Source organism: Pyrus communis, chromosome 17 (genome assembly GCF_041283825.1).
Source record: "Pyrus communis isolate YQ-2024b chromosome 17, ASM4128382v1, whole genome shotgun sequence".
Lineage (NCBI taxonomy): Eukaryota > Viridiplantae > Streptophyta > Magnoliopsida > Rosales > Rosaceae > Pyrus > Pyrus communis.
The window spans coordinates 7,046,210-7,069,512 of record NC_142581.1 but is presented as its reverse complement, the minus strand read 5'-3'; the positions used below and the strand labels follow the sequence as shown (position 1 = coordinate 7,069,512).

The 23,303-nt window shown below is 36.8% G+C and overlaps 3 protein-coding genes and 4 non-coding genes across 10 annotated transcripts; 4 read left to right on the top strand and 3 right to left on the bottom strand.

Annotated features, from left to right (window-relative positions):
* Nucleotides 1-8,173: 8,173 nt before the first annotated feature.
* Nucleotides 8,174-10,853, bottom strand: LOC137708759 (AUGMIN subunit 2-like). Its single transcript, XM_068447913.2, has 6 exons — nucleotides 10,575-10,853; nucleotides 10,183-10,308; nucleotides 9,990-10,094; nucleotides 9,424-9,492; nucleotides 9,033-9,146; nucleotides 8,174-8,703 (listed from the first exon to the last, which is right to left on the bottom strand). Exons 1-6 carry the CDS (start codon nucleotides 10,695-10,697, stop codon nucleotides 8,353-8,355), a joined length of 888 nt encoding a protein of 295 aa, XP_068304014.2. The 5' UTR covers nucleotides 10,698-10,853; the 3' UTR covers nucleotides 8,174-8,352.
* Nucleotides 10,854-11,128: 275 nt separating this feature from the next.
* On the top strand, nucleotides 11,129-11,195 carry LOC137709623 (small nucleolar RNA U49). Its single transcript, XR_011064910.1, has one exon. It is a non-coding gene; the product is annotated as a small nucleolar RNA U49 (small nucleolar RNA).
* A 182-nt stretch (nucleotides 11,196-11,377) lies between these two features.
* LOC137709622 (small nucleolar RNA snoR2/U65) lies at nucleotides 11,378-11,532 on the top strand. The gene has a single exon (XR_011064909.2). It is a non-coding gene; the product is annotated as a small nucleolar RNA snoR2/U65 (small nucleolar RNA).
* Nucleotides 11,533-11,603: 71 nt separating this feature from the next.
* On the top strand, nucleotides 11,604-11,685 carry LOC137709617 (small nucleolar RNA snoR77Y). The gene has a single exon (XR_011064905.1). It is a non-coding gene; the product is annotated as a small nucleolar RNA snoR77Y (small nucleolar RNA).
* Nucleotides 11,686-11,798: 113 nt separating this feature from the next.
* LOC137709585 (small nucleolar RNA SNORD14) lies at nucleotides 11,799-11,924 on the top strand. Its single transcript, XR_011064878.2, has one exon. It is a non-coding gene; the product is annotated as a small nucleolar RNA SNORD14 (small nucleolar RNA).
* A 534-nt stretch (nucleotides 11,925-12,458) lies between these two features.
* LOC137708494 (uncharacterized) lies at nucleotides 12,459-16,617 on the bottom strand. The gene is made up of 10 exons (XM_068447585.2): nucleotides 16,153-16,617; nucleotides 15,571-15,724; nucleotides 15,268-15,442; nucleotides 14,835-14,950; nucleotides 14,604-14,663; nucleotides 13,852-13,990; nucleotides 13,399-13,468; nucleotides 13,082-13,153; nucleotides 12,902-12,967; nucleotides 12,459-12,729 (listed from the first exon to the last, which is right to left on the bottom strand). Exons 1-10 carry the CDS (start codon nucleotides 16,333-16,335, stop codon nucleotides 12,595-12,597), a joined length of 1,170 nt encoding a protein of 389 aa, XP_068303686.2. The 5' UTR covers nucleotides 16,336-16,617; the 3' UTR covers nucleotides 12,459-12,594.
* A 1,120-nt stretch (nucleotides 16,618-17,737) lies between these two features.
* LOC137707647 (Major facilitator superfamily protein) lies at nucleotides 17,738-21,635 on the bottom strand. 4 transcript variants are annotated; one of them, XR_015958424.1, is made up of 13 exons: nucleotides 21,351-21,635; nucleotides 21,111-21,249; nucleotides 20,819-21,019; nucleotides 20,588-20,687; nucleotides 20,043-20,155; nucleotides 19,814-19,907; nucleotides 19,573-19,729; nucleotides 19,143-19,289; nucleotides 18,986-19,059; nucleotides 18,639-18,816; nucleotides 18,415-18,529; nucleotides 17,997-18,215; nucleotides 17,738-17,951 (listed from the first exon to the last, which is right to left on the bottom strand). XR_015958424.1 is itself a non-coding variant. In XM_088689046.1 (13 exons), the coding sequence occupies exons 1-12, from the start codon at nucleotides 21,562-21,564 to the stop codon at nucleotides 18,018-18,020; spliced, it is 1,641 nt and encodes a 546-aa protein (XP_088545172.1). In that variant the 5' UTR covers nucleotides 21,565-21,635; the 3' UTR covers nucleotides 17,738-17,951; nucleotides 17,997-18,017. The 4 variants fall into 4 exon arrangements, 2 of the variants coding, with proteins under 2 accessions (XP_088545172.1, XP_068302661.2); XM_088689046.1 differs by having other exon boundaries at nucleotides 18,728-18,816; XR_011064721.2 differs by having other exon boundaries at nucleotides 17,738-18,215.
* Between the last annotated feature and the right edge of the window lie 1,668 nt (nucleotides 21,636-23,303).

The window sequence follows — 23,303 nt, the reverse complement described above, 5'->3', positions numbered from 1 at the left end:
CAAATGGCATCATCTTGATTGTCCACGTGTCAATTTTTTGTAACATATTGGTTGAGTTGTTGAGTTTGTTGCTTAATTAGTCCTATTAGATATTACAAATAAAGGTTCAAAGATGAATGCGATGTTGTTGTAAGGGTTGTCAATAAGTAATATAATACTCATTGTACGTTGTGTTGTGTAAAAGTTGAATTGTGAGATTTTTACGACTAATTTAACATAAAAACTAGCAGATTTTAACAGAAATACCAAAGTGACATAACAATAAAACTTTGGGAGTTATAAACTAAATGGAAGGACGGAAATGGGATTGGTTGCAATACGAAGGACTATATTTACAGAAATTTGGGATTGAAAATTGGGAGTCAGTTGATTGGAGGGGAGAAGTAAAAGCGCGTACATGCCGGTCGAACTTGATTTCTGTCGGTAAAAGTGGTGTGCGTAGGCGTAGCGTGGTCCTATATTTATCTGTAGGAAAAGAAAAGAATCAAATATCTACATGTAAGTAGGCTGCCTATAATATGCCCTCTCAGTTTCTTTTTCTTATCTCATCCACCATAATTGTTTCTTTGCATGCTTCACCATCAGCATCAATTTTAACGAAAGGTCCACTTCCCTAAATTAATGCTTTAATTGCGTACAGTAAGGACTTTATTTTTCAAAGTAATTTACAATTCGCGAGAGGATTTGGACTCAAATCTTATGCACTAGATAACTAAAATTTATATATAGATTTTCGAACATTTGTGTTTCAATACGAAGTGTAAGTCAAAGAAAAATGTTATTCAACTAAGTAAATAATAAGATTTGAGTTTTAACTTGAACCATTTTCAGTATTGTTAAACTCAAACTTCAGTGAAAAAGATTCAAATCTTAAGACTCAAAATATAAGAATATAAAGTCTTTGAATTGGATGAGAAAAGACAAAAACTCGAATTCCACCACCTTCTTTGGAATCAAACATAATAAGATAGGTCTTGGAGATTGTTGTAGGTTAAGATAGTGTGTCATCTCAAGTTTGTATCCTCCTTCCCATAAATTAGAGGAAATTACACCAAAAAAAAAAAAAGCCTTTGTCCGTAAGGCAAGAGAAGGAGAACTTACCAACAAAATCTAAAGATTTCCGAGTAGCGTAGTTGTTGAAGCGTAAAATCAATAAGGATTAGACCTTGCGCTTTCACTTGATTCTCGAGAGAAGGAAGAGGACTGAATCTCGGCAACGAGGGGCGGAGTGCAGACGGTTCCTGCTATGTACCCTTCGATGCTCAAGTCACTCTAAGCAAGAAATCGTAGCTTAAACTTGTAGCCTAAAAGGTGCATATATCCGAAGTTGATCACAAGTATATTACCAAGTCCTTGTTTGTTGTAAACTGTTTTGAAATTGTTTTTACCTTGAATTTGAGTTATTTCCATTGTAGGGCTCATGTATTTTCTAGCCACATCCATTTGGTCCAACCATGACATCCTATAATTTCTCCGGCCAACTTAATTAACTAGTCGACAATTACGAGATTAATTTATATGGTATGAATATGTTGTTGCGGTGACATTTTATATCATTTCTACAATATCAATGGTTAATTTTTCTTTATACATCATTCTGTGATCGTCAGGACACTCCGCACCTACTTTAGTTAGACCATAGAGCCTTTTTGACCTTTAACTTTTGGCTTAGACATGCGGCCTTTCTTGGCTAGCGTATGGGTCGCTGCACCGTAAACTATCCTTTGAAAAAGCAAGACCCCACCATGATCAGGAATTTGAGAAATTTTTCATAGTGACCTGAACACAGATGATACATCACGTGTTTTTATATGAATTGTGAGAATTTTTATTTTTTAAGTTATTAAATTTTTAACACATATATTACACCAATTGCTTAATAACACGTGATGTACTATTTGTATTCCAGTCACGTTTAAAATTATCTCTAGGAATTTCAATGATTAACATCACATCACGGCCCGCAAATTCCTTGGCCTCATCTGAACCGGACAATCTGTGATTTAGTGGTGGTAGGGCCCGGGCAGGAGTTGATACGTAACCGTTGTTTGGGTAAAATAATGTGAAATTTTTTATTGTGATTGGAATACGGATGGTACACTACGTATTTTTATATAAGTAGCGAAAATTTATTTTTTTTAAATTATTAACTTTTTAACACACATATTCTGTCATTTGTATAATGATATATGGTGTACTATCATGTGTTCTGATCATACTAAAAAATCTCTTGTAAAATAATAGAGCAAGGCCAGAGATGCAGCTTACACATGTCGTGTGAAGTTCATGTGCAGCCGATGTGGATAATTTCGTAAGACGAGGAGGAGGCAAGTGGCTCTATAAATCCTCAATTTCTGAAGGGAAAATAAAAAAAGAAAGAAAATATCAAAGGCCATGCATGATGCATGTTAGATGATGATTGACCACTTCTGTAAATTGCAGGCAGCTGACCTGTCATCGCTGCCCCAATCAAAACCGAGGGACTTTATGTACATTTGGAAGAAATTGGATCTGCTACAAACCTTAGTGTTCGAAACCTATGAATCTACAAATCTAGCCCACCACACACAACCTACGGTCTTGATTTAACTTCCACACCAATCAGCGGTCCAAATTAAAGGATCCATAAGCTCCGGACACTAAGGTCCGAAGTGGATTTAATCTCCATTTGGAACGAACTTGAAAGATGAGGTGTCATATATCAAAGTAAGATGTATGTAAGTCTTTCTCCAATGTACAATGGTCAATGGGTTTTTTCATCATCGTGAATGATAGCTTGTATGAAAATGGTACGTTCGTGTGTATTGGTGCATATTTTTTGTTCTCTGGTTTTCTAGTCACACGAATAATGGGATGAAACAGATATAGAAAGATGTGCAAGACCACAAATGAGCAAGTTAATGCAATATTTCTAAAAATATGTTCATGATACGGAGTATATGCTCTCTTGGTTGTCTTTCTCTTTATGGGACTAGTCATGCATAACGCTTTTTCATGTTTGGTTGAATCATCTATTGGTATAAACAATTTCATTATATAAACTAGCATATGGGCACACACATAGTGTGTGTGAAATTTTTTTATTTTTGTTTATGAAGTAGAAGGAGAGAGGAAGAGAGTGATAAAGAATGTGGAGTAGGGAAATGGCTTTATTTTTAATTTTTTTTAGTTTTTGATTAGAGATATGTTAGAATAATTACATGTAGGCAAGACTTTGAAAAAAAAAAAACAAAACAAAATTTTGATTTTGTGAAATTACATTTCTACCCATATTTCTTATTCATGTTTCGTTTAAATTAGAAAGTTAAACTGGTAATTTCATAGAATTTTTGTTGACAATGAGTGTTTTATTAATATGTAGTTTATATTTGGTTATTTAAAACATTTAATATTTGAGGGTCAGTTTGAGAGTAAGTTTTAAAAATGATATATAAAATTGTCATTGCACTAAAATCTGATAAAATATAATTCTCTCTTATTAATATGAATCAATAATTTAAAAATATCATAAAAATTCAAACTTTGTGATAACTCTAACTCTAAGCAAGTTTGGTGGTGGCACTTTGTTATGGTAATTAGGTTTCGATTGGGTGGAGGGCAGGTTGTTTTGATGATTTTATTTATTTATTTATTTTTGTTTGTTTACTATTTTGATGATTTGATTGGTTGTCATATTTCACACACTTGGTTAATCTAATAATACGGGAATGTTGAATGCTGGGAAGTTCATTCCTTAGCTGCGAAGGCAGCAATATTAATACTGTTGGATGACATTGACATAATATACATAGTTTTCAATTGTTTTAGTAGAATGATAGCGCTAATAGGTTTGTAATTGTTAAAGAAATAAAAGTCGATGAAACCTGCACTAAAATGTATAATCATAATTGCTTTCAACCATTGCAGAAAAACTCATCTGAACATAGTTTTCAATTGTTGAATCAAATTTTATTTCAACATGTTAGACTGTTTGAGCATAATAAATGTGACTTCAATATTGTCAAAGCCTGCGTTTTATAACACAACATATAAATGAAAAATGGATGTGTACATGACACAACATATAAACGAAAAAGGTTATCTTAGGATCACTCGAAGTCTAAAAAATACACATGTAAAAGTCTTTTGAACCTCCAGTGTGATATAAATGTTACAATTTTGAGATCCGACAATGGGGAAAATAGTTCTCCAAGAACTTTCAAGCTTATCTGCAGAAACAAAGGATCCAAATGTTTGGTACCATTCTCTGTTGTACTTACCAAATGTTTTATATAATGTCTACTAGGTATATCTCAACATTTTTCGACAATTCTCTTGATATTTCTTATCGGATTGCTTCGTCATATGTCGATATCTGTTGATATATGTGCAACATGGTTTAGTAGACGAAAACAATCTACCAATTGTTCGACAAAATGTCTCAAAATATAAAATGTAGTTTACTATTATTAATATGGATGAATAATTGAAAAATATCATAAAAATTGAGACTTTATTATAACTCTAAGCAAGCATGGTGGTGGCACTTTGTTATGGTAATTACGTTTTGATTGGGTGGAGGGCTGGTTGTTTTGATAATTTGATTGGTTGTAATATTTCACGCACTTGGGTAGTCTAATAATATAGGAATGTTGAATGTTGGGAAGTTAATTTCTTAGCTGCGGAGGCAATAATATTAATACTGTTGGATGACGTTGATAAAATCCAAGTTTTTTTTATCGATACTGTTGGGTTAGATAGTTAATTAGTAAAGGGAAGAAGAGTCGTGGATATCTAATATGTACCAAGGTGCATAAACATGATTCTTTTAAGTTACTGTGGTAAAGCATCGTCTATAGTGACTATGTCCAACTTATAGCTTCTCGTTTTGATTTTTTACATTTCACACGGTAGTATATCTCTTAACGGGGAGATTTTTCGTGTGCCCTAAATACGTTGGCGGTACACCATTATGTTACAATACAAATGGGGGGAATTTTTTTTTTTAAATCTTATGGCGCATGTGCTCATATTTCGAACACACTGAAAATCTTCTTTTAAGGGTGGTAGATGTGAACGGTGCATGCAAAATTGGCAATATTTAACGCGGATACAGCCTAGACCACATTGACATTTGAGATTGGTGCATAATATTTGCATATTTGATCTTTCATTTTCGCACACAAACTGCCACTTGTAAATTTAAAAAAACAAAATGTGAAGCGTTTACGAAGATATTATTTAAATGCTAATAACAACTTTCATTTATAGAACTTTTAAGGATCTGTTTAGTATCATATTTGAAATTTTTTATCATTTCTCAAAACATTTCTTAAGAACATTTTTTGAAAATAATTTTCTTTAAGATTCAAAAACTTGATTGGTTTGCAATTTAAAATTTTTAAATTTTACAATTTAAACTTGATTGGATTGGATGAGAGACGAAAAAGGTTAAAAAAAAAAAAGGAGAAAAAAAAGAAGAAACTAGAGAGATAGATTTGGAGTGAGAGGGGAGGAGGGTGAGAAAAGAAATGAGTGAGTTTAAGTTTAAAAACTCTAAAAACTCACTTTTTATGTTTTTAAATAATAGACTATATTTTTTAGTTAGTCTTGAGTTCAGTTTTTTAAAATAGTCCTACCAAACAAATTTTTAAGGCCTAAAACTTGAAAATTGTTTTTTAGTTTAAAAAGTTAGATTTAAGTACAGTACCAAACAGAACCTTAAATACTTTAACAATTTCTTTAACGTAATAACAACCTAGAAGTGTTTGATGATATTATATGCATTATTTAATTATTAAATTCAACAATGGAATTTTGCCCTTACCCTACATGGGAAGCAAAATTATAATGGCTAAAAAGTGAAAGGGGCCATGAGAACCTTCTGGAGTCTTAGTGGCTTATCTGTTGATAGTTTATTGAGAATAGAGCTATTGAGGCCATCTCCAACCAAAGAAGGGTCATATATTTCCCTTATAGCCCTTCAAGAAATTATATTTTAACAAATAATGTTAGACCATATTTCATACAATCTCCAACCAAGGGGGCCAAAGGATCATAGGGCAAACATAATTTATTATTTTAATTGAATTAATATGATTACTTAAATTAAACTATCATATTAAAATAAGGTTTTTGAACATTTACGTTGTACTCTTTAAATTAAACAACATTAAACAACAACAACACAATCTCCATCCTAGTACTACTTGGGGGAGTTATTCAAACTCAAAAAACATGAAAAAAAAAAAAAAAACTTAAATGCCTACTCCGTACTTCTTTTGGCCCAAAGATGTGCAACAAAATCCTGTTGCAGGTACTTATTTGTGACACGCGAACGTATCATCCTATAGTGCCTCATGTACTCATCTAAAGAGATATTACCAGTTTTTGAATCCAAAGGCAAATTAGGCCCATCATATATTTTCGCACAAGCACTCCTTGACTTATTTGGATCATCTTGGTCATCATCAGACTCTCCATCAATATAACCATCTTGCTCATCCTCCATAATCATGTTGTACAATATGATGCACGACATCATGATGGAGTTCAATTTATCTCGACTCCACCCTCTTGTTGGTTCCTTAATGATCTTCCACTGTGGTTGTAAAGTGCCGAAAACTCTCTCAACATCTTTCCGGTATACCTGTTGGTGTAAGGTAAACCACATTTGGGCGTCATGCACAAGGTTTGCAATTGCTTGGAAAAGTGTCGCCCACTTTGGGTAGATGTCTTCTGCCAAGTAATACCCTATATTGTACCGATGCCCGTTGCTACGTCAGGTTATTGAAGAGGGGTGAACGCTCGTGTACTGTAATGTCATTTTGGAATCCTAGGACTCCAAGGAAAGCATGCTAGATTGATGTGTCAAACAAGGCAATTGCCTGTAACATAATAGTTGGCTTTCTTGATCTTCCACTAAATCCTCCTTGCCATCTGGTGGGACAGTTCTTCCACTGCCAATGCATGCAATCTAATGATCCTATCATGCCCAGAAAGCCACGGTCTTCATCTTTGCGAAGGAGCTGATCCATATCTGCTTGATTTGGTTCACGGAGGTACTCCTCTTTGTAAATCTGAACAACTGTGTGACAGAACTCAGCAAGATTATCAAGGCATGTAGACTCAAACATACTATATGTATCATCGATCGCATTAATTAGGGAGGCATAGGCCAGCATTCAGAGTGCAATAGTAGCCTTTTGATGGGGTGAGAAACCAGGGCAACTTGCTTTATCCATCTTTTGTCAAAAGTATGGATTGACATGTTGGACATCATGAAGTAAACGCTCAAAGACATGACGCCTCATCTAGAAGCGACGTCTGAAATCCTCTTCTATGTACAACAAGTTGGAGTTGAAGTAGTTGTTCATCAGAGTCTCATGCTCCATCTCTCTATTTCGTGGTTTGTAAAAGCGACCAACAACAGAGCCATCCCATTGAGGTTGTTCTTCAGTTTCCTGACACGCCATAACCCTAGCCATTACTACCATATATTTTGTGTTGAGCCATGCTTCATCTTCTTCATCGGACTCCTCATCTTCTCGTCTCATCTGCGCCTATTTATCTTCCAATTCGGAATTGCATGAGAACTCCCAGTTGGAATGTGAAGATGATCTAAAGTTGGAATTCATTGCAAACTGTAATTGAAAGAGATATTGAAGAGGGAAAAGATGAAGGTGTGTGAATTATTAGAAAATAGAATGTGAAGAATTGAAATAAAATGAGGTAAGATAGTATGGAATGGTGAAAATTATGTGAGAAATGATGTAGGAATAGCTTAAGTATTTATAGGAAAAAAATTTGTCCGAAAAAAATAAAAATAAAAAAATTCAAACCTAACAGCTACCTAGTGTCAACTAGCCTTTGCTAGCTGACGTCATGTTAACGCCAAGTAGTCGTTGGCTTTCAAAAACTAGGCCGGCCCAGTTGGCCCGATTTTTTGGTTTTGGCCCGATGAGACCCACAAGCCCTTAGTTGGAGACGAGTTTCATGATATTTCGAACTATTTTTAGTCCTATAGCCCTTTGATCAGATCGGTTGGAGATGGCCTGAGAACTTCTTGGTGTCTTCTTAAAAGTCCTATTTGGCAGGCTCAAAACACAACGAAATTTTAACATATCATCACTTGGTTTAACAACACTCAGCCCGTCTCTGCCCAGCAATAGTAGGGGCAAAAAAAGAATACAAGTTTGAAGGCATAACTCAAACATTTCGACATAATAGAAAATATATGTATTGTTGCACAAACTAAGTTACTGTTTCAAGGCGTATAATTGTACTGGAATTGTTTTTGCAGATATCTATACAATTACCATATCACACAAACACATACAGTGAGTCGCAAGAAACGAGTGTCAGTTATTTTGACTAAACACCGTTCTTTTTAACTGACGGAGGCCATGACAATCTCCGGTGGCTAGTGCCATCCATTTCACTATTTTCATCCTCGGCTTCTCGGTGCTCAACTTCAGCCTTCCTTGAGCTTCTGATAGCTAAGTCATCAGAGCTTGGTTCAGTTCTCCAAGGAGGTGGAGTTACACATTCAGAATCACCTGGTATTCTTCGGGAGGATTGCTTGCCTGGTGTTATAGGCGAAGGCGCATCAGTCTGACCAACTCTGAGATGCTGAAGAGTTGAAAACGATTCCCTCATGGCAGACATTGCTTCAAAGAACCGGGTGCATGATGCTAAAGCCACAGGAATTGGACGAAGCATTTCCTGCATCAGTTAAAAAAAATGAAGATCACATCATGCACACGTAATTTCCAAACATAAAAAGTTCTACAACATCTGCATTATTAATTCGCACGTTCAGATCACAGTACATGGTAGATCAGATAATGTAAACAACTCCTTCAGTGCTATAATCAGCAAATTGCAACAGTATTATACTCCGTAGTTGCCAACAACCAAATGTCTTGTAGCTTATAAACCAAGCAACATCAGGAATATTGTCAAAATTGAAGCAAATAATGTGGAAAAAGAACAACTATGCTACATGCATTCTCAGTAATTTAGAAACAAATGAAAAGCTTCCGCAAACATACCCCCCAAACCGAAGGAGGCTCCTTAAATGTCTGACTCCACTGGAAATCTGCAACTGATGCTGTCAAGGCCCCATAATCACTAGCAGCCTTCATCAATAATTCAGAGAATTGTTTCTGCACAGGCACAAGCAAAAGATTCCAGAAACATTAAGAAAACAGTTTTTTTCACATGAAATACAAATAGCCCTGTAGGGATTACATTTTTCCCAACAATTGTTTTGAATCTTTTGATCAATCTAAACTCCCATAAATTATGACTTGGATTTAGCAACAAACACTCTTAGACTGGTCAAAACAAAATGGCTCATGTATAATCATAGCATAGAATGTAAAATACAAGACAACCTACATGAGTTCAAACCTAAGAGATTTTACACTGCTGAATTCAAACCTGATACTCTGCTTCTACTGGAATGCAATCGAGTGAATATGGTTGTTGAAGACGGGCTATGATGCGATCCTGCCAGTGATTTGAACCAAAATAAATAAGGAGGTATTATTCAGACACAACATAAAGGGGGTGTTACTGAGAATTAAACACGCATCTGAACGACGACAACTACATATGTAGGTGGCATAAAAAAGAAACTCAATGAATGATAGACTGTAAATTTGCTCTTCTATGCCACCAAAATTCAATTTTCAAAGAACATGATAACCAAAGCATCGGTTTACAACATTACTAGCCTGGAATATATCTACTAAAGCATATTCTTGATAGGAAAACCAGAAATCGCTTCGAAAGAGATGCTATAGTCCACTCCATTTCTGGCCAGGAAGACTTTGCAACTATTACAGACATTGTACGATTTGACAAAGAATGCAGTGGACAGAATATGCAAATAATAATGAATCTTAAATCATTGTATGATTTAACAAAGACAAACCAATCCAATCACAACCCCAATTTACAACAAGAACAAAGCAACACACAATGATGTACGACAACAGATTTACCTTATTCTGAATCACATCTTTCAGTATGGTAGTAATCCTTGCCAAAGTTTCACACTTCTTTTCCATTTCACTCGCATGTGTCAAATGCGCTACGTTTTTATCATCCTACAGACAATATAATCCCAATTCAGTGAAAACAGATGGGATAATCTCACAAACTCGAAACACGAAAATAGAGACTCCAACAGCTCACCTTTCTCCCTTGGAGTTCAACTTGCAGATCTGCTATTTTTCTCTGAACAGAGGTAAGGTCCCTCAAAACCTTTATCAAGTCATCACCCTTTTCACCAGTACTACTGGACAAGTTCTGAAGCTCTTCCTGCATCACAAAAAATTATTCAACTTTTCTGAAATTCAAAGCAAGAAGCTTCCACATTACAAAAGTAACCAAGTAATCAGCTTTCCTCTTCCACTAACATATAACAATTTAATTCCAACTGGGTTTTCAAAATTAAGCTCATAAATCTGAAAAATGTACGAAAGCTAAAACATGGGGAGTAAAATGCTCATAAGTCCAAACGAGCCAAACACTGAACTTGAACATGGAGGACATAGAAATGTGCAAAAAGGAGAGCGAGGGTTTACCTGGGTAGGAGGAGCGGCGACGGAGAAGCCGAGATCCGAAGCGATGGAGAGGGCGTCGGCCATGCCGCCGATGCGCCGCAGCGGCTTCTTCCCCACCCAAGTGCTGTCAGTCCCCATCGACATTGCCGCGCCACCCAAACAACGGCCTTCCGGCAACCACCACAATTTGGTTTGGTTGGTCTTCTCTCTCCACTGAGTTCTTCTTGCTTTCAGAGACAGCAATGCGCTGAAAAATTTCAAACCTGTTTGCAACGTATGCTCTCTGGCCGGCCGGGTGGACCCAACTACCCGTTCTTCAGCCCAATAGTTATATCGGTCGTATTAGCCCAAATAGAGCCCAACCAGCCAAAACAAAGCCCATATAGGGCAATTAGGGTTTTACAAACGTCTTCACCTTCCCTATATAAACCCCTCTCGTCCTATCAATTCACAAATCGCTCTGGTGGTTCTCTCTCTTCCCGCAGTCGCGGCTCTCTTCCCGAATCCCAAATTCAGTCAATTTCTAGGGTTTTAGGATCTTTTAGGGTTTTTGATTTTATCTTCTTTCCGATCGATCTCAATGAGGAAGAATGCCCAAAGTGATAGGAAGTGCCGTATGACACTTTATACAGCGGCGGCCACACGCTAACGGAGCCCGTCTCGTTCCCATCCCCCAATGATTGGTTCATTGGCCGGGAACAGGCGTGCGGCTCCGGTGTGCCACCGCCGTGTGTGATTTGGAACGGGATTCTGAGGGTCTTGAATTTTTCCGATTACTGCAAAATTCTTATTTAGTTGAATTATTGTGTGTGGTTATTTTGAAAGGTTCGATGCCACGACGACGGTAGCCAAAATGGCCTTGACCGACGTTGCTATGATTGAACCGAGAGCGAGGATCTTCTGTTTCGCATTCTGATAGGAACCTGTGGATCCTAATTTTTTTACTGGTCCACGGAGCCGATTTACTGCGATTAAATTTATAATTTTCTTGAATTTTTGTTAGATTTTGATTAAAAAAATTTATTTTGTTATTTTAGAAAATAATTTGTTGAGCCTATGAGGATTGTTATTTTAGTTGGAATTACCGACTGAATTTTGTTGATGTCAAATAACTGGCTTTCTGAGGCTTGAAATGCAAAATTTAAAACTAATTCGGTTTTCTTATTTAGATTAACATATTAAATTTGTTTTTAGCTGGAAATTAAATCTGATAATTTGAATAGGAAAATTGAAAAAAATGTGAATGGTCGGTGATGATAAATCCAAAGGCTTGTTTCTCAAGAACATTCGCAGTGGCCGCCTAAGAGCTTTCGCCTTTCGCCGGGCTTGAGAGCTTGTGCTGTTTTTATCCTTCCTTGGATGTCTGAGATCTTAAATTCTGAAATTAAAATATAATTCCATTTTTTATATTTGTAATTTTACTTCATTTCACAAAATTCTCTTTAGCTGGATGTTTTTTTTTTAAATTTTTTTTGAGTGCTTATTCCAAAAGTTGAAAAAGCATTTGGTATGATCTTTTTCACAAGTGTTTCTGTGATTCGAAAGAACTTGTACGTTATGTGTTGAAGAATGTGTAGGAAAAGCCCACATTTCTACAAAAGATTTGGTTGCCTACTCAACTTCTTAGCCATCACTTCAGATTCTGCCAGAAAAAGGCTCCTTTCAGAATTTCTGGCAGTTGTGGGACGCTGGTGATGTTATCTGATTAAAAGCCGATTCTATTTGTTTCACGGCCAAAACTTATATGCTTCTCTAGAGATTCCTGTACTCGGGGTTTTTTAACCGTTTAGATTTTGTTTATCATGTTTTTGACGAAAGATCTAACAGTTAAAAAGCCCAAAGTATTCGATACTCTGGAGCACCGTATTTGGCAGCTTTAACGACAAGCTTTCTCATGTCAATCGGTTGCAAATGAAGGCTCTAATATTTTCTTTTGCTATCTTTACTAGTTACATTTAACTATTGAACTGAAGGAATCAGGTGTCAGCGCATACAATTTAAAAATGAATAGGAAGGGGTACATCAGAAGAATTTGTACCTTTCATTCCGTATCTTTATCGGGACCAATATACATGGTGCAACTAACAGAAATCAAAATAAGCAGACATCCGATAATTCGACCAAAAGATAGAGCTATCCTTGATGAACCAATGCTCCATAATTGTGATAGGGCGGCCTGAAACAAAGGAAAACAAGAAGGCATTTACTTGCGTGAATGAATCGTAGGGGGCGGTTGAACCAAAATTTCTTCACATGTTGGGTGATGCTATCCTTAATGCCGCTTTCCAGATTTCTCAATCGGTAATTCAATCATGTAAGTGGCAATTACATCCAAACAGTAAACGTACCTCCATGTATATAACATTTGCAACTTTGCCGGTTTTCTCAAGCTGCAATCCACGTGCCAAGAATACCTGAAATCGAGCACAAAAGTTCAGGAGTCCATAACTGCTGGAGCATTATCGGATAAATAGGAGTCCATAAACTAGAGCAGCACAATAGGGAAAATAGAGAGTTCAAAACAGCACCTCTGCAAAAAAGGCCAGAACACCGAGTACAATCATAACTGAAAACGAATAAAAATCTGGGAAAACAAAGTCCTGAAAAAAGGAAAGGGTAAATATTTAGCACAACCCAAATTCTATTTAACATGTAAAAGCAATAACCTGAAAGTAGAAGAATTACAAAAGTAGAGGAATTTAAGTAAATTACAAAAGTAGAGGAATTTAAGTTGCTAGGCTATCAGTGATCAGTGACAAATTTAATATGGAGTGTGGTACAATTGAAATGATAAAGAAAAATAAAAAATAAAAAGCACAGAACTGCAACCACGACATCAATTTACCTCGAGTGTAAACAAACAAATTGCTGCTGAAGCAGGACTCGCCAGTAAACCAAATGAAAAGACCGTCAACCTGAAAATTGAACAGAGAATTCATCTAGTTAATTTTTGCTCCCACCATATTATACTATTATCTACATTTTAGAGATGCAAACAACATGTAATCTCTCAGATGATTTTCATCTTTTCTAGCCGGGATAATCATGGAACCTAAACAGTTATAAACATCTTAATTAAAGGTTATCCTCGTTGTATAAAACCATCGAGAACTGAAAAGGGAATCAAGCTACTTAAAGGGTCTTGAACACAATCGGACAGTATCAGTATGGCCATTTTCCAGTGTCAATAGTTTGGCAGATAAAAGAGAAAGAGCACATTATCAACCATTTCATAATGTCATGAAGTTAGAAGGATTAATCAAGTGAAGGATAATTGATAAATGCAGAGAATACTTACAGTGGCTGATCAGATGCCTTTGATCCAGCCTTTGTAAGGCAGTAGCTGATTCCACCAGTTATGGACGAAAGTAAACCGGCCAAGACTGCAAAGATATAGCTGCTTCCCTTGACACTTGCAGTCTCTCCTCCATTTTTATCTAATTCTCATGCATAATTCAAAAGTTAGTATTCCACAATGCAAGGAAGACTGAAAGCAATAGGAGGAAGCACCGAAAATTTACATTACTGTATGCAGAAGGTCCATTTGATTAGATTTTGTAATATTATGCTGTCAGCAGGGGGCCATAACAGAAGAAATGTAAGTAAAAAAATATAGTTGTTGTACTAGAGGGACCATTTCTTTTTACAAACATTAATCTTCTCATGGTTACTAGGCAATAATGAACTAGCTCATAGTATTTACTCACATATGATCTGAAGACATGCATTAAAGTCTCTCGATCACACATATAAGCTTAAACTCTTTTAGTAAAAAATAGATGGAGTGAGACACAAAACTTGTATACGCTTTCTTCCTCATTTGTAGGAAACTATATATGCCCTTGGTGGACTACTATATCAGAGTAGTTTTCTTGCAGAAAGGTGAAAAGACATGATAAGCCATGCAACAGCATATACATCCATGTGACACACCCAAAAAATTGTCTTTACGTTTAGACATAGACCAGAAGAGTTATTAAACTCTTACTACATATCAAAAGCATCCACATCCAGTGTATAATATAAGATTATGTTAACCCACTTCTGTACCTTGTGTGGTAAGCATTTGTCGATAAATGAAGAGCACACCAAAGAAACTGCACGCAAGACCTGGAAAATGAATGACAAATGACAAAGACATCAATCCCTGACTATCAAAAGGTAGTCTAAGAAACTTTTCTACAAGCTAAAATCTTCAAACAAAAAGAACATATAATATATGCAACATTATATTCAAACCAGAGTGAAAAGCAATGATTACAAACATTATATACTACATACCTCCAACGTCTGAAATTTTGTACTTCTCATGTAGAATGATTCTTGCCACAACTGAAGCCATTATTGGAGTTGTGAAGCTCAATACAATAGCCTGAGACAAAGGTAACCTTTGAATGCTGAAATGAAAAATGAGCCAACTTCCGGTTATTTATGTGGTATTTACCCATTACAGGATAAAGTTGTAAAAGGCAGAGCTCACAAGCTGCCTGAAAAGAATTTCAAACATACTGTAGTGGACAAGAATAACATATCACAGCTAACAAACTTCATAATATAAGTTAGCCAAACACAATTACATTTTCACTCGAGCAGAATGCAGAATGGAAACTGTTAATGTCAATGAGGCAGGTATCATGCCATGAATACATTGACACCAAAGAACGAGTAAATACTCCTACCAAAGAAACATGAAAAAACATAAAAGGTTACTTACCAATAAATGAAACACATCAGTGAGAGATATCCCGTAAGGGCTCTGGAAATCAAAAGATTTTTTACATTTGCCAGCCCAGATATTGGCTGTCCACACTTTCTCAGCCATACAAATGACAATACCAAGATAATTGTACACCTTGTAAATGCAGCCTCAAGCAAAGGAATGGACTGAACTGCCATAATAAAATAGAAACGTAAAGTATAAATGAAAAAGAGGCCAAGTGAAAGTGAGGAAACATACAGCGAAAAAAAGTTATCCGAATTGCAGTTCAGTGATGAACGGAATGCAGAACTTACTAACCAGAAAAAACATCAGCAAAAACTTCCATGACAAAGTAGATGGTAGATGAGATGGCCATACACATTAGACCAGAGTATCTCGATCCACTCCATACCCACGAAACAAATTGAGCTACTGCAGACGCCTCCGTTTCAAGTGCTTTCCGTACCGGATCCTGTACACAGGTACACAATATCAACTATCAATCAAATCAACCAAAAACCACCATTGCAGAATTCAATATTACTGTACATTTCCCTCCAAAATGACAACACAATCATTATTAGACTATTAAGAAGGAACCAAAACCGATCAATCGCTCTCAATCACTGAGGCATAATTAAACTACAAAACCAACCAGCATTTTCAAATTTTCACTGCTTTTGGATTTGGAGTACTAGAAAACTGAAAGTGCAAAATTTCAAAATTTAAGTAGATCATAGTTTCACTTCCTTAATTTTCAGAGAAACCAAACAGGGAAACATATTCAACCCTAGAAATGCTATCATTCCTATACAAATCAAAATCGTCGTAATCAACAAAATTTGAAATTAGAAAAAAAAAAAATGAAATCTTGGATTAATTAAAGTGAGGGAATCGTACCTTAGATGTTCTTCGAGGATAAGAGAGGGTGAAAATGTTGATTTTGGGCTTCTCCGGCTGCGTCAAGAGCGGGGCAATCTCGTCCGCGACGGCCGCGCCACCGTCATCCCCCGATGGTAATGCGTCGTGCACGATCAGCTCCACCTCGTGCTCTCCGTCGCTGGTCTCCGCCGACGACGACATTCGCGCGCACTCGAAATCTCCAGAAACCCTAGAAAATTTTGGCGGCTTCCGTGGCGACGAAACTCCAATCTCTGCCGGACGCAGAACAAGAAGAAATGCCGAATGCTAAAGTCTAATGCAGTGTGCGTTCGTTCGTTGGAAAGCGTCGCGTAAACGGTCAAGTTGGTCGCAACGTACACGTGGCACGACATGAGTGGGCCCAGTGGGGAGCTGAACTCTCACGCTGACTTGGACGCGATCGACAGTTGGAATTTTCGCGGGCATGTGAAGTTCTCGCCCGCCATCAGCCTTTTTGCTTTTTCTTTTTCTTTTTTAAAAAAAAAAAGGTAATTAGAACATCCTTTTTGGAAAGGTTCTTTTTAGGTCAATATCGTGTTTATAAAGGCTAATTTCAAATTTAATACTGGTGAAAGAGAAAATTTCAATTTGGACATAAATCCTAACCAAATTTATCACGGGCTTAAATCTTAGTTTTTTTTTTATCACGAGCTATCTTTAAATTACAATATCATCATGAGAATTATTAATCCAATTAAGCCATTATTTTAAGAAAATCTTAACGAAACACTCCTGGTACTGTTCACTTTTAACATTAAAAACATTTTTACCTTGAAAAGTCATTCATGATACGATTCACTTACATCTTTATTTTGTCTTTTTATTAAAACTAAAGTTTTTAAATCAGGAACTCGAACTTGAGTTTAAAGAGATGAGTAAATAACAAAGATTTTTCAATGTGACAGGAACACGATCCGGTACATTAAATATATAAACGATTCGATACTTATAAAAATAAAAAAAAATTGACCACTTATATTATGTGACTTAGTATACTAAATTCGTGTTCTCGACACACTGACAAGTCTCCTAAATTACAATCATAATTCACAATTGTATATTGACTCGGTCGTGAACAAACTTAAATGCTTTTTGGTAAACTTATTCTTCTACCATGGGGATTTGGATCCTCACCGATTCCTCTTCCTGAGGATCCTAGCAATCAATGAATACGAATCGTTAATAAAAAATCATGCGGTCCTAATTAAATGTTTTTTATATTTTTAAAAGTAAAGCATCATCGTTTTACATGAAAAATATAAAAAAGAAAAAATTATGGCCCCACGATTTTTTATCAACAGTTCGTGTTCGTTGATCCCTAGGGAAGGAATCCGGCGAGAAACCAAATCCCTGTCATGGAATGAGTAAGAATTCGAACTCAAGATATTTTCCGATATCAATTCCACATTATAACTCAATGAGATGTGGTATCTTCCTGGTTTGGAGACCATTTATAAGCATAAGACGAAGACTCTTTCACTCTCTCTGGGTTGCTAGTGGTCTTTGGAAGCGATATAGCCGTATTGGGTATACGCACATATCACATTCTGTTCAAAAATGTCAATGTGTGAACCATGAAAATTGACTTCCAATCAACACCAAACCGAAATATTCGACTGAATAATTTGACGCGTACTAAGTATTCACCATACAGAATTTTCCGGGAACCGAACTAGAATGAAATCGAGTAAAATGGCCAGCTTTAACAGCATCTATGTGTAGTGTGATGTACAATATCAGATCCTAGAATCCTACACAGCTTGCCTGGAGATTGGAGACTGAAACATCAAGAATTACCGCCTAAAAATCTCCATCGTGGAAACTTCAACGTGATTTTTGAGCTCTCACTTGTCTCTAGCCCTGAAATCGGAGGTTAGTGACATTTCTATTTCCTCAAGGGAGCGGCCTTTAGTTTCAACGATAAAGTAGTTTGCAAAAATTGCTGTCAACAAGGAGACTCCACCAAAGGTACCATAAACTGGAGCAACGCCGAATTTCTCCACTAAGTCGAGGAAAAATAGACCCACCAAAAAGTTGCAAACCTGAGTCACAAATTTAGCATGAATTAGAAAGAAAAAAAAGTAAACATTTAAAGGACCAAATGCAAAACATGATTTGGAAAAGTAGGGAAATAACCTGGCCGCTCTTAACCGTGAGAACACATTAATAAATCATAGAACAAAAGAAAAAACAGGACATTTATTTCAAATATTAACCAAGGAACAAAATTCAAGGGCTCACCCAATGCGCAGAAAAGCTGAATCCCATGATCTTCCCGCGTGACCTGTTGCTGCTAAGTTCTGGTATGATAAGGCCAGTCACCGGGCCAGCTCCTATTGCAAAGGTGAATATGTACCTACAAAATTGCGCGATGAGAAAAAAAATCAGTAGAGTTCTCTTAAGAGCACAAAATGTGCCTGACTATCCGAAAGCATAAACAGAGGAGGTGGACATCAGCAAATTACCTCTTCATAGTATTTTGATGAGTTAAATGTGCCTGACTACCCGTTTATTGAAACTATTATGTGTGGGATCATACAAACTGCAGACTTACATGACTGTTCCAAGTATCGATAAGTTGTGACTCAGTTGCTCATCTAACGGAAAACTGATGGCATAGACCACAAGAAACATCGAAAGTGCCTGCACAGACACAGAATTTCTTACTTAAGTCATGGGTTTGCTAATATGATTCCGTGTTTGCATTTCCAACTCATGAAACACAGAATCGCCCTCCTATTTTTAATGTTAAGGATTATATGCATGGTAACTTTCTAATCGTCTCCAAGCATTAATTCCAAATACAGCTCACCATTCCCAAGTAACTTCCAATCAAGAGCTTCTGCCTTCCCTGCTTATCAATCAAGTACAAAGCACAAAGTGCCCCTGCCATGACCACAATTGATGTGGGTGAGAGGTTCTTCAAGAAACAACCATCATTCTACAAATACACTGAGACTATCTCAAACCTGCAAAGTTCGTAACTCCGATCAACAAACTTGCCAAAGCGCTACTTGTGATTCCAACATCTTCGAAAGTCAATGATGAAAAGTAAAGAACTCCGTTTATGCCTGCAAACTGTTGAAGTACAAAAAGGGCGCCTCCAATGAATGCAACTGCAACCATGCAAAGATTTGTCGATAAGTAAGGATTTCTACAGTTTGAAAGGAATCATTTGAAAGCCAGCACATAATTCAGAGAAAAATATTGCATGTACAAATCAAAGGAGTTTCCAAACATAAAGCTTCTTATATTTACCAATCACCCTCTAATTAAGAAAAGGCAATTTTTTTCATGTACAGAAGGTGATGCTAAATGCAAGTGCCGTAAGTTTTATACGATGTTTGACACAAAGATGCCATTAATGCTGACATCCTAAGTCCGCCACCTTGATACAACCTCTTGAGTTTGGCTCCTTCAAAAGTTCAAACCAGCTGCTGTCCAAATCACTACCATCATTCCTGATAACTGACTGAAATTCTTCAATCGCCTTTTCAACTTCAGATGCTCCCCAAACTTTTTTGATAACTTCTTTAGCATTGTCCAGTCTCCCTACCTGCACAAACAACATATTAAAGCTTGAGGAACAACACACCTGAAAATAAATTCCATACTTCTACAATAAGAGAGAGAGTCTTGCCTTGCATAGCCAACGGGGGCTATCTACAGCAAACTGCATTCCAAGAGCAAGGACAAAACCAGGGACACTTGCAATATAAAGCATCGTCCTCCACCTAAAAACCGGATACGCCAAAACATTTTAATATATAAGCTCAGATATTAAAATATTCTTGATAGCACTAAATGGTCCAGTCATTGTAAAAGCTAAAAGTAGTTCTTAAAAAATCCCTGCATAAACAGAACCTCACCAGTGCGGATCATTTTCAGAGGGAATTCCAAGAAACAGTGATGAAATAATCCCAAGGCACGTTCCTATTTGACACAAGGTTCCCAATGAACCCCTATATTTTGTTGGAGCAATCTGCAAGGTATATGGTAGGATAGATGAGCAAACTTCATTCCAGATATGCAATGCATGTGATGCAGAGAAGAAGCATTATCGAGTATAACCTTCAATCTTCTAAACAAGAACGAAGGGCACGTGTCAAACCCATTAAGAAACTTTTTATAACTTTCTAGCAAGGACTAATTTACGGCTGTATTGTGTACCTTGGTGTTAAAGCTCAATGAGAACTTAAATAAGGTCCAGAAAAGTCTATGCTAGTAGTGGCGATTTATTAGAACGAAGCAGGTTGGTCAACTTTCATGAGTTTCACTTTCACCCAAACTCTTGATAGTCCATAGAAATGGAGCATTTACTATCGCTGAAACATGGATTTCAACTACATAGTATCATCATCTTGGAAGGGTGAACAAAATATGCAAACACAACTAAACCAATACGAAGATTTACCTCTGAGATATAGATTGGTACAAGAACAGTGTCAACACCAATGCCAAGGCCAACAAGAAACCTTCCAAAAGTCACTTCATCCAAGGAATGAGCTTGTGCACTGTCACGAAACGAAATGAACCAATCATCAAAAAGTTCTAAAATGCACACTAACACAATACAAAGGCCGATACCAACATGGACACAACGTCGAATATGGCATCTCAAAACTCGAATATCAACTTGAATTACCTTATCAATGCCCCAAGAATGAGAGGAATGGTGGCAATCTGAAAAGTCCTTCTACAACCAAGTTTATCAACAATTGTACCGCAGCATATGCTTCCAAGAAATGCACCAACAATGAAAATGCTAACTACAAGTCCCTCCAGAATCGAATTCCCTTCGAAACCGAGTTCTCGGGCAATCGAAACAATCGGACCATTCATCACCCTGCACAAAAACATGCCCACCCAACTCATAACTAACAAAAAAGATTAACACTTTAAATACAATTGCAAGTTACAGCGACTCAGAGACTGACCCAATGTGATAACCGAACAGAAAATTCGACATGGAAGCTATAAACACGTGCGGAAAAGCAGCTAACCATCCCAAATCCAAACCTTCAACTTTCTCTTCTTCTACAACTTTCTCTTCTCCTACCTCTAATTTCTCACCATCTGCAAAATAAATTTATATAATTACTAAATAAAATTACAATAATTACAGTTTAATATTCGGATTAATATAATTCGAATTGTATAAAGTGAGAATCGAAGACCTGAATTCTGAGTCCCTAACTCGGCGAGCTGCTTCTTTTCCGCCGAAACTTTGTACTTGTTAAGGCGGAGCCGGACACCGAAGGGTCCGAACCGAAACGGTTTCGTTGTCGGTTTCGGAAGACAGGGATGAACGAGTTTCGGGTTCGGACCCGCGGTGGAGATCGTCGGAACCGGACGGACCGGCTGGTGATGTACGGTAGTAGCCAACCACATTGGATCACAGTGAGCAGAGAGAGAGAGAGGAAGTTCACTTCTCGAGGAGCGCGATCATCCAGATATTTTTAGTGTCACGTGATCAGCACGTGATTCTCAAGCGGACAAGGGGCGGGACCGGGACCGGGACCCACAAGGGAATAAAACACGTGGCGGACATTATCGCATTTTGTGGTTTGTGTACTGTGTAGTCTTCCAATTGGATCCCAAGCCCAATTTGAGCCGGAGTCCTAACTTGGGTCGATGTGATAATCTGGACCGAAATTGTATTAACCCAACAGCAGCTAGATATCATATCAACGGACTGAACTAAGTTAGGGTTCATCTGAGTCTGGTAACTTGGTAAAGTGAATTTGTAACTAAATAAGGCGTAAAGTGATTGGTTGTAAAAAATAGAAATCATGTGGATGAAAAATTCATTATCATCTCATGCTGATGTCAAATTCCCGCTTCTTTTTGTAATAATATTAACCGACGTTTGACATCATCACCGTTATGTCATTCTCATTTGATAACAATAAAATGAGATTATAACGAGGATCTTCAGGAACGTCTAGGCCATACAAATCAAACTTTTACCAATACAATATTCACAAAAGGAACTTACTAAATTATATATACAATTGTGATCATGTTACCGTCGAAAGCTAAGTCATCTTCAACCTTTTTTTTTCTCGAAATATATGAAATTTGCTTCATTAAATGCTAACTATCCCGATCGACTTATCAAATGTTTCAAGAAACAGATCACCTTTTAAGAATCTGTATCAAATCTTCTTTCCCTTTTTTTTTATTTTTTATTTTTTATTTTTTTTATAATTTTAAATAAAGGGACAACTAGTTGCAAGTTACATTTATTTACTTCTTTCGGCCCGAGAGAAGCTATAGGAAATTTCACTCTGTCCATGACCACAATCAAGCAGACTCACTGGTTCGGTATTAAATCTATATCAAATCTTGAATCTACTTCAATCTCACAAATATATCAATATTTAGGACTAACTACATTTTACGCCCTTTAAGTTTGGAGTGATTTTTAAATTGGGTCATGAGATTTTAACTATTTCACATTACACCTTAAGGTTTTAAAACTGTATCAAGTTATGCATTTTACCTAACAAATTATTTGAGTCTTCATTAAATTTTGACATATTGAGCATGGAATCCATAATTGGATTGACATGTAAGTCACATTTGTACTAAATTGACCGAAAAATCATCAATTTAATGAAGAATTAGCTATACATGCAAAATGTTCAAAGTGATATAATTACAAAACTTTAGATTACAATGTGAGAAATCAAAACCTCATGGCCCATTTTGAAGATCACTTTAAACCTTGAGGGGGCGTTTGTTTACCCTTCTTAGCCTTCACTGGATTGGATTGGATTGTAGTCTTGTGTTTGGTGGCTTGCGGGACTAACATTAATGGCACTAGGTGGGACTCGCTTTCAAAAATGGCTTCACTAGCCGGTCTTAGTGAAAGACCCCAACATCCACGGGTTTAGCTTAAGAACTTCCATCATCCTCTCTTGCCTTCATCCACTCTCGCTGCATCCTTTATCGCCTTCATCTGCTTCACTGCCCTGGGTTCATCGACCTCAATTTTCTACGACATGGGCTTCAATGAAAGCTAGAACTTGGAAGATAGAAAACTTTTTACGGCTGGGTTCATCCATCTCAATCTCCAATTTTTTACGGCATAGACCTTGACCTCAATTTCAATGGCTGGTTCATCC

Coding starts and splice junctions, on each gene's coding strand:
- LOC137708759 (XM_068447913.2), bottom strand. CDS start 10,697: ATGTCGATGGGGACTGACAGCACTTGGGTGGGGAAGAAGCCGCTGCGG. Junction 10,309..10,574: donor TCGCCGCTCCTCCTACCCAG/GTAAACCCTCGC, acceptor TTTGTGATGCAG/GAAGAGCTTCAGAACTTGTC. Junction 9,493..9,989: donor AAGATGTGATTCAGAATAAG/GTAAATCTGTTG, acceptor AATCACTGGCAG/GATCGCATCATAGCCCGTCT.
- LOC137708494 (XM_068447585.2), bottom strand. CDS start 16,335: ATGTCGTCGTCGGCGGAGACCAGCGACGGAGAGCACGAGGTGGAGCTG. Junction 15,443..15,570: donor TTTTGCTGATGTTTTTTCTG/GTTAGTAAGTTC, acceptor TTATTATGGCAG/TTCAGTCCATTCCTTTGCTT. Junction 12,730..12,901: donor CAAATGTTATATACATGGAG/GTACGTTTACTG, acceptor CCTTTGTTTCAG/GCCGCCCTATCACAATTATG.
- LOC137707647 (XM_068446560.2), bottom strand. CDS start 21,564: ATGTGGTTGGCTACTACCGTACATCACCAGCCGGTCCGTCCGGTTCCG. Junction 20,688..20,818: donor ATTCTTGGGGCATTGATAAG/GTAATTCAAGTT, acceptor GTTTCGTGACAG/TGCACAAGCTCATTCCTTGG. Junction 18,817..18,985: donor TTGGAAGTTACTTGGGAATG/GTGAGCTGTATT, acceptor GTGTCTGTGCAG/GCACTTTCGATGTTTCTTGT.